The 18,438-nt window shown below is 44.3% G+C and overlaps 1 protein-coding gene across 2 annotated transcripts in view; it reads left to right on the plus strand.

Moving 5' to 3' along the window:
* Positions 1–18,438, plus strand: part of LOC121536712 (activin receptor type-2A) — a 45,554-nt gene that overhangs the window by 20,378 nt on the left and 6,738 nt on the right. Inside the window, exons 2-6 of one of the 2 annotated variants that reach the window (XM_041844159.2) lie at positions 1,241–1,463; positions 2,768–2,880; positions 8,503–8,657; positions 14,818–14,841; positions 17,136–17,279. In XM_041844159.2, the coding sequence (XP_041700093.1) occupies positions 1,241–1,463; positions 2,768–2,880; positions 8,503–8,657; positions 14,818–14,841; positions 17,136–17,279 (659 nt within the window). The remainder of the gene's footprint in view (positions 1–1,240; positions 1,464–2,767; positions 2,881–8,502; positions 8,658–14,817; positions 14,842–17,135; positions 17,280–18,438) is intronic. The other variant, XM_041844161.2, reaches the window with a different exon arrangement.

The following is an 18,438-nucleotide window of genomic DNA, read 5'->3' on the forward strand; positions in this document are numbered from 1 at the left end:
TCAAACCACACCCAACATATCCTTTTTCTTTTCGGTCACTGTTACCACTTGAGGTTTTGTCAGGGTTAACCATAAAACAAGCTCATATTGTTGTGGTTTCTTAAACCATATGGCACCCTCAGGCTATGTTTTGCACATTAAATTCAAAATCATTTTTCCTGTTGTTTAGATAAGATTAAGTCTCAAGGATTATACTTAAAAGATACATTATTTTTGTTTTGCCTTTTTGGTGTTTGAGATTATATAGTGAATCAATTCCTTAGGGCCTACTGCTTAAGTCTTACCCAGGGATGAATCGACCTGTGGTGCCTGGCGCCTCACAGGTTCATGTTTATATTTTGAGTTCATTGTCATGTCTATGGCTCAATGAATGAGGATAGCCTGACCTTTCTATGGTCGACTATGCGTGACAGTAGATTATTGGCAATTGTTTGATTGACTTGTGTGTAGTGTGCTTTGTACAGCTCGGAGCATACTTTAATATGGGCTGTATTTTACTAACTGCAGTCTAGAAGAATTCATGCCTAGGCTACTTATCAAAATGGATGGGGTGGGGGAGCAGTGGGCTAAATGATTGTCATGTGCTGTGATTCAGTACAGTAAACGACATTCAACTTATTTCACCCCTGCTGATTCTGTTGAAAACAACTCTTCTCTCGGAATGGGAATTCTATCCCATTACCCTCCTTGACCAATCAAACATAGTCATTAACAAATCATATCACGACCAGCCAGGGCCAGAGATTTCCCACACAGCATTTGAAGACTGTGTGTGTGTGTCAGTCTCTAGAGGCACTTGAGTCGTCACCACTGGTTAATTACAGGGCTGTGGTAAGGCTTCCCACTGTGGAGGGAGGCTGGCTGATGAGAGATGGCTCTGTTAGTGATCACTGCAGCCCTGCAGTGGCCTTTAATGCCTCTGTCCTGTAATTGTCCTGCAGTGAGCAGAGAGTTACATCATCCGTGCATTGCTTCATGAGAGCAATAGATTAGTAGTAGATTAATAGGACATATGATGCTACACTGTAGACAGGGCTGTCCCAAAATTAACTCTGTTGATGTGCAGGACACAGTAGGCTTCTTTTATGTGCTTATTCATGTCTGTGGTTTGGTGTTTGAACGGCATTAAACCGATTCTCCAAAATGATTTATTACATCAACACATTCACCGTTCAACAGGAATGCTGTTCGATATTCACCTCAAAGTCTTTTGATCTAGTGTCTCCATTTCTGTCCTCAGGGGCTATCCTGGGCCGGTCAGAGACGCAGGAGTGTATCCACTACAACTACAACCCCAACCCTGCTGCCATCCAAGAGAACCGGGGGAACCGCAGTGGCATCGAGACGTGTGCCGGGGAGAAGGACAAGCGGAGACACTGCTTTGCCACCTGGAGGAATGTGTCGGGAATCGTAGATATCGTCAAGCAGGGCTGCTGGCTGGATGATACCAACTGCTATGACAGGTAGGGCCTATTGCATCAGGGCTCTGTGGGGGTGGGTTGGATAACATGTGTGATCTGTTACAACACACCAATGACACACGGTGGAATAACTAAGTGTATCATTGGTGTGTTGCAATGGATCACAAATGTTATCAGTATATCAGTAGTAGTATCTCCATTCTGTGTGAGGACTTGGTCGGCCCATGAATATGATGTGAAAGGTGTCGATTGGGGAGCAAGAAAAATCATCATGAATGTGGTTCCTTGCCAAATGTCAGCATCAGCAGTCTCAACTTGTTCAAACAGCTACACCACTGCGATAAACAATTGAGCTTCTTCTCAAGTAATTTAACACCTGCAATGGTTTTTTAGACAAGCTAGGCCTAGATGTTTGCATATTGCAAATGTGCCCTGTGACCCAGAACAGACAGATAGAGATGGATAAAACATTTCCTCACTTAGGGTTATATATCCATATATCACCTGATGTTAAGTGGAACACTTTAGCTTCCCCCTCCATTCCACCAAATTGTAATGTTATCTGCCCAGCTATCCATCCAGCATGTCAGCTAGCGTTGCCAGAAACATTCTCTGTCATAGCGTGCGAGATCCCAGGCCCAGAAAGGCTGATTTACCAGGCGGCTCTTGTCTTAGCATGCCGTTGAACCCGTTTACCTTCCACCTGCAGTAACCATCGATGTGTTTTTGAAGTGTGGCATGCTGCCATGTGATTACTCAATGTAGAGCAACCGGTAGCTCCGACCGTGCGGCAACTTACCAATGTGTGTGTACTCTAGATGTAAACAACAGCCAAAAGATTGTGCAATAAAAAATGTGTAAACATAGTTTGGAGTGAATACTGCTCATTTTGTTTCTTCTTGGGCTAATAAGCTTGTTTATCTATTCAGGGATGTTCAAAGAATGGAGTGTAGCTTTGATATGGTTTAGCTGCCATGGAATGTAAGTTTGTCAGTTAAATATAGAATTCATTATTTATTTCCTTCCTTTTTTGTTCCAAACTTACGAGGTGTAACAAAAAATACTTGTTTACAGGAAGTAGCCTACTGTACCTACAACAACATGAACTACAGCATCATATTTTTACATCCATTATATTACTATTCCTGTAGAGCTCCAGTCTAAAGCTCAAGGACAGTTTCCAAAATTCTGAAATACCACATTTTCCTTAGATATACAATTGCAACCCAAAGAAACAAAAGAAGTTACAAAAGTTTAGAAAAGGGAAGGTTTGCTAAGCTATCGGGGCCCGAAGGGACCAAGATTTTGCTACATTGTTGTGACAACATTGTCTCTCTCTTTTCCAGAACTGAATGTGTGGAGACGAAGGAAAGTCCGGATGTGTTCTTCTGTTGCTGTGAAGGAAACATGTGCAACCAAAAGTTATTCTACACCCCCGACAACACACAAGCTGTTCAGAGTAAGTTGTGTGTGCCTGTGTGTGTGTGCGAGCATGCTTGTGTTCCTGTATGTAACACCATATCAACTGAAAAATCTGTTATGCTCAAATCTGAAATCCGTGCCTTTGTCCTAAGCGTGACCTTTTGACTTTTGTTAATAACCCAATCTGTTAGTTAGTCATCTTTTATTCTCTCACGTTACATAATGCTGACACTCTGCGTAACCGCTCTGCTTCGTCAAATCTGCTCCATATTCCGGGAAGTGTGCGGCGTGATGTGGTGTGCCCAGTTCCAGTGAGTGTGCAGTGAGCTCAGGCATGTGCCATGGCGTGTCGGACAGTGTCCTGTGTGGCTTCATGTGTGTCATGCATCAGGGATTGCTGTGTCTTTCAGATTAAAGGGGATGATCTGTCCTCCTTATCCCCTTTGAGCTAACGGGCCTCACTGCTAAACATCCTCTTAGCAGGAGGAGGAATGCAGTGACTCAGTCAGAGGAGGTGTAGCTAGCTGGGTCTGGGCACACTGACGTCAGCTTCCTCCCCTGGCGCTGCTCGCTCTTCCAAGCAACAATCCTTCCTTGGTCCTGGAACTCAATCTACATTCTTCCCGTAATTGTTGATAAAAAAATAAATATATAATAATCTGAGCACATCCTCAAAGAATGCAGAATATCTAATCAGAAATCTCTTAATGTTCCTTGGTTCTGGAATTTCTTGGTTCTGGCAAAGAAATTCCGTAATTGTTAAAAAAACTAACATTTTTTTAGCACATCATCAGTTAAGTATAAAGAAAAGAGAAATCTAATCAGTGATCAGAGATGCCTTAATGTTGTGGTTGGGTAACTCCTTTTCCTGTTGCACTATTGTTGCTCAACAATGAACAGAAATGCCCTTTTCAGAATAGTCATTAATTCACGGGGAAAACATTTGTGTGTTCTTGCATTGGAGTCAGATAGAGGTTATACAATAGATACACTCACTGGTCAGTTTATTAGGTACACCCATCTAGTACCGGGTCAGCCTCAAGAACAGCCTAAATTCTTTGGGGCATGGCATTCAATCGTTGCTCAATTGGTATCAAGGGACCTAACGTGTGCCAGGAAAACATTCCCCACACCATTACACCACCATCACCAGCCTGTATTGTTGATACCAGGCAGGATGGGGCCATGGACTCATGCTGCTTACGCCAAATCCTGACTCTGCCATCAGCATGACGCAACAGGAACCAGGATTTGTCGGACCAGGCAATATTTTTCCACTCCTCAATTGTCCAGTGTTGGTGATCACCCGTCCACTGGAGCCGCTTCTTCTTGTTTTTAGCTGACAGGAGTGGAAATGGTGTGGTTGTCTGCTGCAATAGCCCATCTGTGACAAGGATCGAGGAGTTGTGCGTTCTGAGATGCCGTTCTGCACACCACTGTTGTACTTCGCCGTTAATTGCCTGTTTGTGGCCCGCCTCATAGCTTGCACGATTCTTGCCAATCTTCTTCGACCTCTCTCATTAACGAGCTGTTTTCGCCTACAGGACTGCCGCGGACTGGAGGTTTTTTGTTTGTCGCACCATTCTCTGTAAACCCTAGTCACTGTCGTGCGTGAAAAGCCCAGGAGGGGGGCCACCTGGCAGGTGCGCCGATCCAGTATTCTGGATCCGGCGCGCCTGGCACCGACAATCATACCACGCTCAGAGTCGCTTAGGTCACTCGTTTTGCCCATTCTAACGTTCAATTGAACAGTAACTGAATGCCTCGATGCCTGTCTGCCCGCTTTATATACAGTGAGGGAAATAAGTATTTGATCCCCTGCTGATTTTGTACGTTTGCCCACTGACAAAGAAATGATCCGTCTATAATTTTAATGGTAGGTTTATTTGAACAGTGAGAGACAGAATAACAACAAAAAAATCCAGAAAAACGCATGTAAAAAATGTTATAAATTGATTTGCATTTTAATGAGGGAAATAAGTATTTGACCCCCTCTCAATCAGAAAGATTTCTGGCTCACAGGTGTCTTTTATACAGGTAACGAGCTGAGATTAGGAGCACACTCTTAAAGGGAGTGCTCCTAATCTTAGCTTGTTACCTGTATAAAAGACACCTGTCCACAGAAGCAATCAATCAATCAGATTCTAAACTCTCCACCATGGCCAAGACCAAAGAGCTCTCCAAGGATGTCAGGGACAAGATTGTAGACCTACACAAGGCTGGAATGGGCTACAAGACCATCGCCAAGCAGCTTGGTGAGAAGGTGACAACAGTTGGTGCGATTATTTGCAAATGGAAGAAACACAAAAGAACTGTCAATCTCCGTCGGCCTGGGGCTCCATGCAAGATCTCCCCTCGTGATCATGAGAACGGTAAGGAATCAGCCCAGAACTACACGGGAGGATCTTGTCAATTATCTCAAGGCAGCTGGGACCACAGTCACCAAGAAAACAATTGGTAACACACTACGCCGTGAAGGACTGAAATCCTGCAGCACCCACAAGGTCCCCCTGCTCAAGAAAGCACATATACAGGCCCGTCTGAAGTTTGCCAATGAACATCTGAATGATTCAGAGGAGAACTGGGTGAAAGTGTTGTGGTCAGATGAGACCAAAATCGAGCTCTTTGGCATCAACGCAACTCACCGTGTTTGGAGGAGGAGGAATGCTGCCTATGACCCCAAGAACACCATCCCCACCGTCAAACATGGAGGTGGAAACATTATGCTTTGGGGGTGTTTATTTGCTAAGGGGACAGGACAACTTCACTGCATCAAAGGGACGATGGACGGGGCCATGTACCGTCAAATCTTGGGTGAGAACCTCCTTCCCTCAGCCAGGGCATTGAAAATGGGTCGTGGATGGGTATTCCAGCATGACAATGACCCAAAACACACGGCCAAGGCAACAAAGGAATTGCTCAAGAAGAAGCACATTAAGGTCCTGGAGTGGTCTAGCCATTCTCCAGACCTTTAATATCATAGAAAATCTGTGGAGGGAGCTGAAGGTTCGAGTTGCCAAACGTCAGCCTCGAAACCTTAATGACTTGGAGAAGATCTGCAAAGAGGAGTGGGACAAAATCCCTCCTGAGATGTGTGCAAACCTGGTGGCCAACTACAAGAAACGTCTGACCTCTGTGATTGCCAACAAGGGTTTTGCCACCAAGTACCGAGTCATGTTTTGCAGAGGGGTCAAATACTTATTTCCCTCATTAAAATGCAAATCAATTTATAACATTTTTGACATGCGTTTTTCTGGATTTTTTTGTTGTTATTCTGTCTCTCACTGTTCAAATAAACCTACCATTAAAATTATAGACTGATCATGTCTTTGTCAGTGGGCAAACGTACAAAATCAGCAGGGGATCAAATACTTTTTTCCCTCACTGTAGCAAGCCACGGCCACGTGACTCACTGTCTGTAGGAGCAGTCAATTATCGTGAACAGGGTACCTAAATAAATTAAAGCTTTGGGTGGGGAGATGGGCTCTAATACAGCACAGCGGGCATGACTTTCTCCCTCTGCTTATGCAACTAAACATGTATGTATTTGCAGCAGTGACTAACTAGATGTGGAATGCCCTGGATATTTGGAATGAAAAGCTCGGTCGGAGCCTTACTATCGTATCGAGCGACAAAGGCGGCACACACACACACACATGCTCACAGCTGCTTTTTTTAACCTAGCAACAGGGCCTATCTGGGGATCAACCATGCAGGAGTGGATAGAGAGAGGGAGAGAAAGGGAGAGAGCTTGACCTGCTGACCAGAGCGGCTCCATGCCTGAGTGGCGTGTACAGTGTGGTGATCCTAATGCCCTGGGGGCGGGGGTGTGGAGAGCAGGGAGCACGCAGCAGGCAAGAGGAGGCATGTTGGAGAGAGGGGGGGTTTGGGACTGATGTATTTTTCAGCTCAAAGAGGCTAATCCGGGTTCTTATCCCACTTGCAGCTAAAATGGAGCACTGGGCAGAGAGCTGGGAGAGGGGGAGGGGAGCGATGGGTATAGAGGGGGGAGGGGCACGGCAAGGGGGGTTGTGGCAGGCAGGCAGCAGCATCATCACAAACAGTGCCCCCTCTTTAACCACACAATGTTGCTACCTAATGCCAGTTCAGCTGAGGTCACCCACATAGGTCCTCTGTAGCTCAATTGGTAGAGCATGGCGCTTGTAACGCCAGAATAGTGGGTTCGATCCCCGGGACCACCCATACGTAAAAATGTATGCACACATGACTGTAAGTCGCTTTGGATAATAGCGTCTGCTAAATGGCATATTATTATTATTATTATAGAGCAGTAACGGCACACACACACTGGATGTCACGCTGGCAGGCGAGGGACGGGGTATCCACCGTAATGGTGAAACGAGTGCGTGTTGAGATTATTACACTGGAGCTGCTGCTTTGGCAACGAGGCACAATCACATCTTATCTCTCTTTCATGAAGCCCTGTAAAGGGACTGTGCCATGATGGGCGCCTGCGAACCAAACAGGCTTTAGACAGATACACTAACTCACTCAATCACCAAGCCTGTGGCTCCACAGTTAACAGGGGCTACTAGATTAAAGCTAGTTTTTACTGAATCATTAGGGATCAAATCGTCTGATTTCAGAGTACTGTGTCCAGGTTTCGTGTGTGTGTGTTAGTTTAACTATCCTTGTGGGTACCAGAAGTCCTCACAAGGATAGTAAAACAAGGAAAATTCGGACAAGCGGGGACATTTTGCCAGTCCCCATGTGGAAAAATGCTATTTTAGGCTTACGGGTTAGGTTTAGGGTTAGGGTTACAATTAGGGTTAGGGGTTACGGTTAGGTTTAGGGTTATGGTTAGGTTAAGGTTAGGGTTAGATTTAGGGTTAGGGAAAATATAATTTTGGCTGGGAATCAATTATTTGGTCCCCACAAGGATAGCAATACAAAACTGTGTGTGTGTGTGTGTGTTAGAGCTGGGTGATTTGGACAAAATCCATGTCACGATAAATTGACTGAATTATCATGATGACGATAAATCAAACGATACGTTTATAACATTGATGTACAACACAGTAATTTTTTTATATTACCCTTAAAATTACTACTATTACTTTGAATGCTGTAGCTATCAATTGTCCCATTAACATGCACCCATATTAGCAAACGTATTTCATTTCAAACTTCGCATTTCTCTAGTAGGGCCCTATAGGTTATTTATCATAATGAACAATATCAGCACTATGTCCACGATAAATGCGGTCGGTTTATCATCCCAGCTCTAGTGTGTGTGTGTGTGTTTTCGTGCGCGCGTGTATGTGTGACTGAGAGTGAGATATCCTCTTGATTTAACCGTCACTCTCAGTGACACTAAGCCGGATAGATTTGGCTGATTCCCAGCCCCAGAGAGACCCAGCTAGAAATGCATTTTATAAAAATGACATCAGCCAGCTAGAGTTGAGCCCATATCAGCCCTACATTATGAACACAGTGACCGCAACACGTAACCCATTTAGTTTTTCACATTCTTGGCAAAGTTATTAACAAAATCCTCTTTCAGCACTCCTTGATTTTGAGTACATCCTACAATAATCCTTTTGTCCAGGCATAATCTAGATTGATCTAATTTTACTCTCTCTGTCTTTCTCTCGCTCTCTTTCCCTCTCCCTCCCTCTCTGTCCCCTTCCCTCCATAGCAACATCAAACCCGGTTACCCCGAAGCCTCCTGTCTTCACCACCCTGATGTACTCGTTGGTGCCCATCATAGGCATCACTGCTATCATCCTCTTCTCCTTCTGGATGTACCGCCATCACAAATTGGCATACCCGCCAGTCCTGGTGCCCACACAGGTAAGATAACACATGTACAAAACCCTCTTTAGTTGCAAAAACAGATGTAGCTAGCTATGCAATGACCATGTAATAGACTAGCTACTGTATATCAATGATGGTTGTTCTCATTGGAGTTCACCTGTAGCTAGCATTTGATCTGTGTTGGCTGGATGGTGGAAGCAAGGTATTCCAAGTGTTCACAGATATGCCACTGTAGATGCAACACCTGACTGTGACCCGCTTTGTTGATCAACTTTTCCTCCATCATGACTAATGTCGGTGAGAGCAGTACTATGACTTTTAATCACCTGTATGACACAGATCAGTTGCTATGAGTTGTATTGCTTACTGTACTTGAGCTTGTGCTGTTAGTAGCCTGAGAGTCTGTAGTCAGCAGCTGTAGAGGAGACTGCGCTCACATTTTCTTTTCTTTCCTCCGTCCCTTTTTTGGAGAAATTACGCCTCTTCAGGAAATGTAGCCCCCCTCATTCCCTTGCTTTGATGTGATGGGACAGAGCATTTACTGAGCCTATCTGCCATTGACACACACACACACGCATAAATGAATGCTCAAAGTGCATGTGAAATCTCCATGAAAGCCTGGCTGTGCCAAAGCTAAGGCCCCAGATACTTGGCAGTTTGGCAGAAATGTTAGTACATAACGCACTCAGAGAAGTGAATTCTAAGAACATAAGTCTATTATAACGTCTTCCATTGCCTCAACTAGCATCTAAAATCAGTGAACACAATGATTCCAGAAAATAAGATTTTGCTCTTTCTTTACAGTATAGTACCATACCATCCCACCTCTACCCTCTTGGGTGTGATAGGGATGCATCAAAGTATGGACACCTTTCACATATGGTCAGTTCTTTGGCATCAAGCCAGTGAAGCCATTCAAGTAGGCCACTGTATTCTGCTCATGTTGGAGTTAGTGGGAGCTGTGAAGTGGATGTGAGAAACCATGCTGTTTTTTTATGTTCTGCTCTCATCTTTATTTACCCAGTGTTGTGGCTGGCTGTGTTCGATGTGTCCTTTCAGATTTGTCTGAAGGTGAGCCACAGCTGCAACAGGCTCAAGTTAAAGGACAACTCCGCCACTTTTAACAATTGGGTTGTTATTATGAAGTATTTAGTGATGTCCTGCACAGTTTTAGTTTAATTTAATGTTTTCATGACTGTTTAGTGATTAGCAAAACCGGAAATCGCTTCTCTGTTACGTTTTTGAACACTACCGAGTTCCAAACTGCCTCTGGTAGGAGATGACTAATACAAGAAATTATGCACAGTCATTTTCAGTGATCTATGTAACCCGTCTGTCGTTTTCTGATCATACTGGAACTCCCTGCTATATGTTGCTCTGGTTGTCTGTCTAACAACATTTGTAAATATTTTTAAATTGACGCTCAAAAACCTATAGAATGATACACTATATATACAAAACTATGTGGACACCCCTTCAAATGAGTGGATTCGGCTATTTCAGCCACACCCATTGCTGACAGGTGTATAAAATCGAGCACACAGCCATGTAATCTCCATAGACAAACATTGGCAGTAGAATGGCCTTACTGAAGAACTCAGTGACTTTCAACGTGGCACCGTCATAGGATGCCACCTTTCCAACAAGTCAGTTTGTCACATTTCTGCCCTGCTAGAGCTGCCCTGGTCAACTATAAGAGTTGTTATTGTGAAGTGGAAACGTCTAGGAGCAACAACGGCTCAGCCGCGAAGTGGTAGGCCACACAAGCTGACAGAACGGGACCGTCGAGTGCTGAAGCGCGTAAAAATCCTGTGTCCTCAGTTGCAACACTCACTACCGAGTTCCAAACTGCCTCTGGAAGCAACGTCAGCACAATAAATGTTTGTCGGGAGCTTCATGAAATGGGTTTTCATGGCCGAACAGCCGCACACAAGCCTAAGATCGCCATGCGTAATGCCAAGCGTCGGCTGGAGTGGTGTAAAGCTCGCCGCCATTGGACTCTGGAGCAATGGAAACGCGCTCTCTGGGGTGATGAATCATGCTTCACCATCTGGCAGTCCGACGGACAAATCTGGGTTTGGCGGATGCCAGGAGAACGCTACCTGCCCCAATGCATAGTGCCAACTGTAAAGTTTGGTGGATGAGGAATAATGGTCTGGGGCTGTTTTTCATGGTTCTGGCTAGGCCCTTTAGTTCCAGTGACGGGAAATCTTAACGCTACAGCATACAATGACATTCTAGACAATTCTGTGCTTACAACTTTGTGGTAACAGTTTGGGGAAGGCCCTTTCCTGTTTCAGCATGACAATACCCCCGTGCACAATGCGAGGTCCATGCAGAAATGGTTTGTCGAGATCGGTGTGGAAGAACTTGACTGGCTTGCACAGAGCCCCGACCTCAACCCCATCGAACACCTTTGGGATGAATTGGAACGCCGACTGCGAGCCAGGCCTAATCGCCCAACATCAGTGCCCGACCTCACTAATGCTCTTGTGACTGAATGGAAGCAAGTCCTCGCCGCAATGTTCCAACATCTAGTGGAAAGCCTTTCCAGAAGAGTGAAGGCTGTTATAGCAGCAAAGGGGGGACCAACTCCATATTAATGCCCATGATTTTGGAATGAGATGTTCGACGAGCAGGTGTCCACATACTTTTGGTCATGTAGTGTATTTATAGTCAGCCTATTCCAATATTTGTCTGTTGTTCAAGACTCAAACTCCCATGATTCCATTCGACAAAACCACTCCCACCATCATCGACCGAAGTTGCAGCTCCAGCAGCCATTGTGCCCTTTCCAAATAGCCTATATTTTCAAATTGAATTACTTGTAAACATCATACATTTTATTAGTTCCAAGAGGCCTCCAGTGTTGTTGGATGATTGCTTGGTCGCTGAGGCTGTATTTGTCTGTTATCGTAGAAAACACTTTATTTCAGATGCAGCAGGTTTAATAAATTATGTGTTTTTTTAACAGGTCTAAATGTTGTTTAAGACAGCCGCTAAGATGAAACAATTATTTCGGATGCAGCAGTCGGGCTAGCTAGCATGCTAACTAGTTGCATTAACTCAGTGTTAGGGTTAGCAGAGCTAGCTACTCAGAATCTACATTCAAATTATTTATTCGTGTATTGCAGTTTTTTGGTGACAATGACATGAGCATATATTCAGCATGACATTTATGGAAGCATAATATATTTTCAACCCAAAAGTAATGTGAAATGCACATAGCTTATGATATAAGCAATATATTTTGACTAAGCTTTCTTCAGGGTTTGATAGCCAGCTAGCTAAGTGGCTGACTAGTGGAGCATTGCTTTATAGGCAACGAAATGCACCCTGGGAATCGTAGTATGCTGTAGACGAGGGCAATACAGACGCTTCAAAATTACAAAAACTAGGAATCGTGCAGTATTACTAACAAAAACAATAAAACATCAAAATGTGCATAAAATAGTAGTGCATATACAGTATACTAACAGCATAATAACTGGTTATAAAGTGGCAGAGTTGTCCTTTACAGTCATGCCCATTTCCTTAATTCAGCGGTCATGTCGACCCTTTCTGAGACTCCTGAGCCGAGGAGCTCTCGACCTCTCTTCACAATGAGACCATCAGTGCTGCTTTTAGAACCAATGTCCAGTCCACCTCATGGGTCTTATAATAGTCAGAAGACACAGATCGACATACTGTACATGAGATCCTGACTGTCTTGGTACGGGTGTACAGTGTTAGTAAAGTTCTGATAGAAAAAAGGCTGGTTAGGCCTCCCTATGATGTGTGGTTCTTTCTCAGTATGGCCGTTCTATGCTAGTACAGTATCTGATAATAATGGGGGGGGGGGGGTTGAAGTGTGTGTGTATGTGTGTGGTCCTCGCCCACTCATCATCACCCGCACCACAGCACAGAACACTGAGCACAGGAAAGCGTTCGCTCGTTCCGAGAGGAGAGGGGGAGGGTTGGATTAATAATGCATGCTCTCGCTCTCTTTCTCCCTCGCTCTTGCTCTCGCTCTCTCTTCATCTCTACCCCTCCCCCTCCCTCACGGCTATAAAAAGGCTTGCTGCACACAGGTCAATGAGACATGCCTGAGTTTGATCAATAACAAGCCATGTTTTCGTTTATGCTGGCTTCCCACCCCCATGCTGCAGCTCTCTCTCTCTGCTGTTATCTACTGGACCAATTACAGCAAGCAGGAGTCATTATATATAATATATACTGCTGCACATGAAGTGCTTTTCATGCTATGCATTCTTCCCAAACAAGTTGAGGTATGCATTTACACAATGCGTGCTGGCCATTACCATATATCATATCGATTGCACAGCAGCAGTAACAAAGGAGATCCACTGTAAAGATTAACATTAAATCTCTGCATAGCATGCACTAGCGACTAGCTGAATGCTCTCTCTCTCTCTCTCTCTCTCTCTCTCACACACACACACACACACACACACACACAGTCTTGTTTAACTAACCTTGCGGGGACACACAATTTATAACCATTCTAAATCCTATTTTCCCTATCCCTTACCCTAATCCAAACCTTAACCCCAAAACCTAACCTTAACCTTAAACCTAACCCTAACTCTTAACCCTAAAACTAACCATAACTCCTAAACCTAATTCTACTTTAACCCTAAACCCTCTAGAAATAGCATTTGACTAACAAAATGTCCCCAGTTGATCACATTTTTGTTAGTTTACTATTCTTGTGGGGACTTCTGGTCCCCAAAAGTATAGTTAAACACGTCCACACACAGACACACACACACACACACACACACAGATTGGTCACTCCTCTGGTCTGCTCTTTGGCCAGGGCTCACCCTTCTCGACCTCCATTCCCAGAGTGCAATGTGATCCGAGAGAAAAGCAGAAGAGAGAGAGGGATAAGAGAGGAGAGGAGTGCTTGTTCATTATTCATCAACCTTCTAAAGGCACCCTCTGAGTAAGCATGTCCTTCAGCAGAGACAGGGAAAGAGAGAGAGGGCGCAAGGGCTTTTAACCCTACTTAATGTCCCTCCAACACTTGCTTTCCCTCCACTACCAAGTCTCACTGAAGTGACAGACAGACAAATCAAGACAGAGTGCACCTGTCTTGTCGTATTCTGCTTACTGCCACCTGGGTCCTTTTAAGTCCTTGGTCTGCTTTATTTCACAGGCGCAGGTGTTACCATTGCCTGGAATTGTATTTCATACTCTTATTTATACTCTTGTCTTGACTCTGACATTCTCCTGGGCTTTATTTGTTGTTCAGGCTCTTGCGTGTGTGCACACACATACACATGCATCACTTGCACACTCACTCAAATTAATTTACATGTTACAGTAGCATTTAGCTGCAGCAGCGCTGCCAGGGATGTGTGTGTGTTTGTGCACATTTGCGTGCGCTTGCTCGTGTGCTTGTGAGAACAGTGTGTGCTCGCTTGGCGGTGTGTCAGGGGAGGGAAGGGACCAGAAGCGTAATCACACTCTCTAACAGCCATTGCGAAATTCTGGGGGAATTGTTGGCAGCCACTGAAATGCTTACCGTCAACTTGTAATTTTTATAGCATCCTGGGGCTGAACACTCTGTAATATGCACACAGAGGTGGGCTTGAAAACCTGGAGTTAGCAGTAGCCTCTTTCCTCACACACATGCTAAACATAGTACCATAGAGACACACACCATTACTATGTATGATTTACCCCGTGAGTACTGTTACTCACTCACTTCACCCCTATTGCCTTAGCCAGTTGTGCGTGAATGGTGTAGGAATGAATTGGCTGGCGCTTCAATACGATGGTTTTGTAACGGGGTGTAAAGTAACGAGAAAGAGAAAGCTTTCTGAGGCAGACAGGCGGCCTAATGGACTCTCAGACGCTGTCGTGACTTGAAAACTTGGCTGCAGGTGAGCAGCAGAACTCACGGTTGACTGGTTACTCATTCCAGATGTTGCTTTGTAAAAATGTCCCACTCTTATTGTTCGCCTCCACAGCTTCCAGTGAACTGAATTGAGGTCAGTTGATGGCACGGTTGACTCCCAGGACAAACCATGGTGTCCCCTGATCCTAGGTCAGGTCATAAGAAGGAGAGGAGTGGTGTTATATCCTCTGTCCATAGGTCATCAGCTCAGTTGTCATTTCTTTTGCCACTCTCTGTGCTTCCAATGCTTCCATGTCTCTCATGCTGGAAATGTTTTCTTTCCTTAACTAGCACGCCTTTCATATTATGATAGAGGTAAGAGAAGTCTCTCTCATTCAGCAATTGGGTACAATCTGTTCACTGAGGACTGTTTTATTGGTTGGATTTGTTTTTGCATCTCTTATGAATATGATTTATCATATCCTTCAAGCTTGAGCCTGCCACCTCCTCAAATACACTATTCATTTCTATTTAAGTTGTAACTACGCACTGTATTTTACTTTTGTGATGCTCCTTAATGGTGTTTAATTGTGCACGGATATATGTTAAATCCACTGTCCTGCTTGGGATTCTGCAGCAGAGTCGAAGTGCATGGACCGATGCCTCCGTGGTTGGAACGCAAGAAACTGAGCATGCTGTGAATGCAGCCAAAGAACGTGATGGTGAAATGATCGATATGGTGGCTTATATCAATGTGGGGTGGAAGGGAGGGGTGGGAGAATGGAGGCTAAGAACACACACACACAAACACAGACACACACACATACAGTTATAGGCTACTTAAATATAAAATAACCAAATAACCATTTTGAACAGAAGCAAACCACCACCTGCTGGTTTGCTTTATATCTAAGTCAGTACAACGATAACCATTCTCAATATCTTGTAAACAACAGTATTGATTCGCCTGTTGAAGACAAAAGAATGCCTCACAAAGATGATAAATGTTAGGCCTCTCTGCCCTGTCCTAGCCTACATGGACAACTGGACCATAAAAATGGCATTGTTTTCATTTTTAGCAGTGCCTGTGCAATGATTGACACTTGAGAGAATAGAAATGTAAACATGACCTTGAACACTGTGAACGCAGCTAGAGGTGCAGGGTGTGGCTGGGGTTAGGCCTGAGCTGCATGCTTTAGCCCAGGCTATAAATCCTGTCCTATATGTTTCCCTCTTTCACTTGGTTTCCCTCCTCCTTCCTGTTCCACCCTTTGCTGGCATTAATCAGTATATTCTTTGTTCCCTTCCCACTGTGGCTGTACACATACAGTAGCAATGTGCATGCAGGCCATTATGTGTACACCCCATGGGGAAAGACAACCATTCTGTGTAGATATAGAGGTTCACTACTTTCCCTGCTGTTCAACTCAACCATTAGAGGACCAATAACGAACACAATATTATTATGTGACCTGCAGGCTATAGATATTGTGGTCCTCCAGGTCTGTGAGTGAGTTGAGTGGCAGCAGAGATGTTCTGCTTTGATAAGAGACCCAGAAACCCACAGCTAGTTTACACAGGAAACAGACCATCGCTTCTGCTGACAAATGTTTTTTATCTGATGGAAAAGGTCACTATACGCCTATAGGTTCTGGGCAGAATCATTCACACACACAGCCATATGAACACCCCACCTACACCTCCGGACATAAACCCATAGGTTCAACATACTATAGTCTATAGACCTACAACAGATTCTGTAGACACATAAAGGTCATGCTCAGTCAGTATTGCGACTAGAACACCCCTTTATCAATCTGTCATCAACATTATAATCCTGCCTTTGAAGTTATCTTCCTTGATGGAATCAAGGTAAAGGTGTCTCTCTTTAGTACTGTCTGGAGCTATGATGGATATGTCCATTAAACATGATCTATAGGTAGCGCAGACCAGAGCCATATGCCTATATAGACATGGCTCCAGTGCAGACCAGTCACAAAGAAAGGCCCAGACGAGTCCATGTAAACTCCTAGTTCCAGATCAGGAACTGTAGTCCCATTACTTTACCTCAAACTAAATAATCAACCCACCTCTGTTATCTTTCAAAGGGACTATTGAGGCACCTGGACTGGTATATCCTTTTTACACTACTGAGCCAAACCGAGCCGGAAAGAACAATGTGAAAAGAAAATATCCTAGCCAGCACAGTACGGTTCGGCCCGGCCCTTTAGTGTGAATCAGGTACTAGATTCCCAGCAGACCAGGACTGAGCGTCCCTGTTGAATAATTACGTGCTGCAGTAGTCAATCAGTCAGTCAGTGTAGTCCGTCCCCTGCTACTCTACAGTAAGTAGGTCAGACCTCATCCAGTAGTCCAGAGAGGAGACAGAGGTTGGTGATTAAGTTTAACAAGCTCACCACTTCCCTAGCCCCCATAAGCCCCTTCTGTCAAAGCTTCATAGTGCCCAGCCCAGCAGCTGCTCAAAAGTTTCCCTTTTCTTTGACTTGAGGCTATGGCCCAACCATTGACCCTGCTACACTGCAGCCATTTTGTATACTACTTCTTTAGTCACTGCAGTATGCCGATACGCAAAGCGTTGCACTTGATGCTTGGTCTCTGTGTAATAAACAGTGAGGTTGATGTGTCTTTTTCTCTCCTCTCCACTGCAGGACCCAGGGCCCTTGCTTCCTTCCCCCATCCTGGGTCAGAAGCCATTGCAGTTGATTGAGATCAAAGCCAGGGGGCGCTTCGGCTGCGTGTGGAAGGCTCAGCTACTCAACGATTACGTGGCTGTCAAAATCTTCCCCATTCAGGTACAGGACTGTTAGCCACTAACTAACCACCAGCAGCAGAATGCAGGGCTATGGGGGGAGGCTTTCCCTAATTCTTTGTGAGGGAGAGGAGAGGAGAGCGTCGTCAGTCTTAAAGTTCCAGGCCCTAACTAATCCTCCTGGGCTGACCAGCCCTTTAGCTTAGAGGCCAATCACTAAGCCCACAGTGGCCTCGATTGACCACTAAGCACCAACTGACATAATGACAGAACATGCATACAGTCAAGTCCATAATTATTGACACCCTTGATAAAGATGAGCAAAAAAGACTATAAAATAAAGAATACAAATACTGAGCTGTATTGTATGCTATTTTTTGTTGTTGAAAATTATATTATTTTATACTAATACAATTGCTCAGAGAAACAGATTTTGTTTTAACAAGTAATACAAAATATATTTTAAAAAAAAGACAGGTCAAAAGAGCTCTATTTTCATGTAATCCATAGCACCGCTTCCAATCCAAGTGCCAATGCCGTTTAGCAAACTCCAGGCGGTACTATTGTCAGATGACCTGAAAATAGAGCTCTTTGACCACGCACACCAGTGGTAGGTTTGGCATCGGAAAACAGATGCATATGCAGAAAAGAACCTCCTACCTACTGTAAACTATAGTGGTGGATCTTTGATGTTATGGGGCTACTTCCACTGGTTCTGGGGCCCTTGTTAAGGTCGACGGCATCATGAATTTACCAAGTACCAGAACATTTTAGCCAAAAACCTGAAAACTTGGCTGCAAGTGGATCTTCCACTAAGACAATAACTCTAAGCACACATCAAAATCCACAAAGAAATAGTTAATTGACCACAAAACCAACATTTTTGCAATGGCCAGCTCAGTCTCCGGACTTAAACCCAATTGAAAACCTGTGGTTTGAATTGAAGAGGGTTGTCCATAAGTGCAGACAAAGGATATCAAGGATCTGGAAAGATTCTGTATAGAGGATTGGTCTAAGATCACCCCAATGTGTTCTCCAATCTCATAAAACATTTTAGAAAAAGGCTCAGTGTCGTTATCCTCGCAATGGGAGTATTGAAAACAGGGGTGCTAATAATTTTGACCCCGATCTGTTTTAGATTGTTTTTATTACTTGTTAAACAAAATCTATTTCTCTTAGCAATTGTATTAGGATTAAAGGAT

The sequence above is a fragment of the Coregonus clupeaformis genome, chromosome 23 (assembly GCF_020615455.1).
Source record: "Coregonus clupeaformis isolate EN_2021a chromosome 23, ASM2061545v1, whole genome shotgun sequence".
NCBI classification, from domain to species: domain Eukaryota; kingdom Metazoa; phylum Chordata; class Actinopteri; order Salmoniformes; family Salmonidae; genus Coregonus; species Coregonus clupeaformis.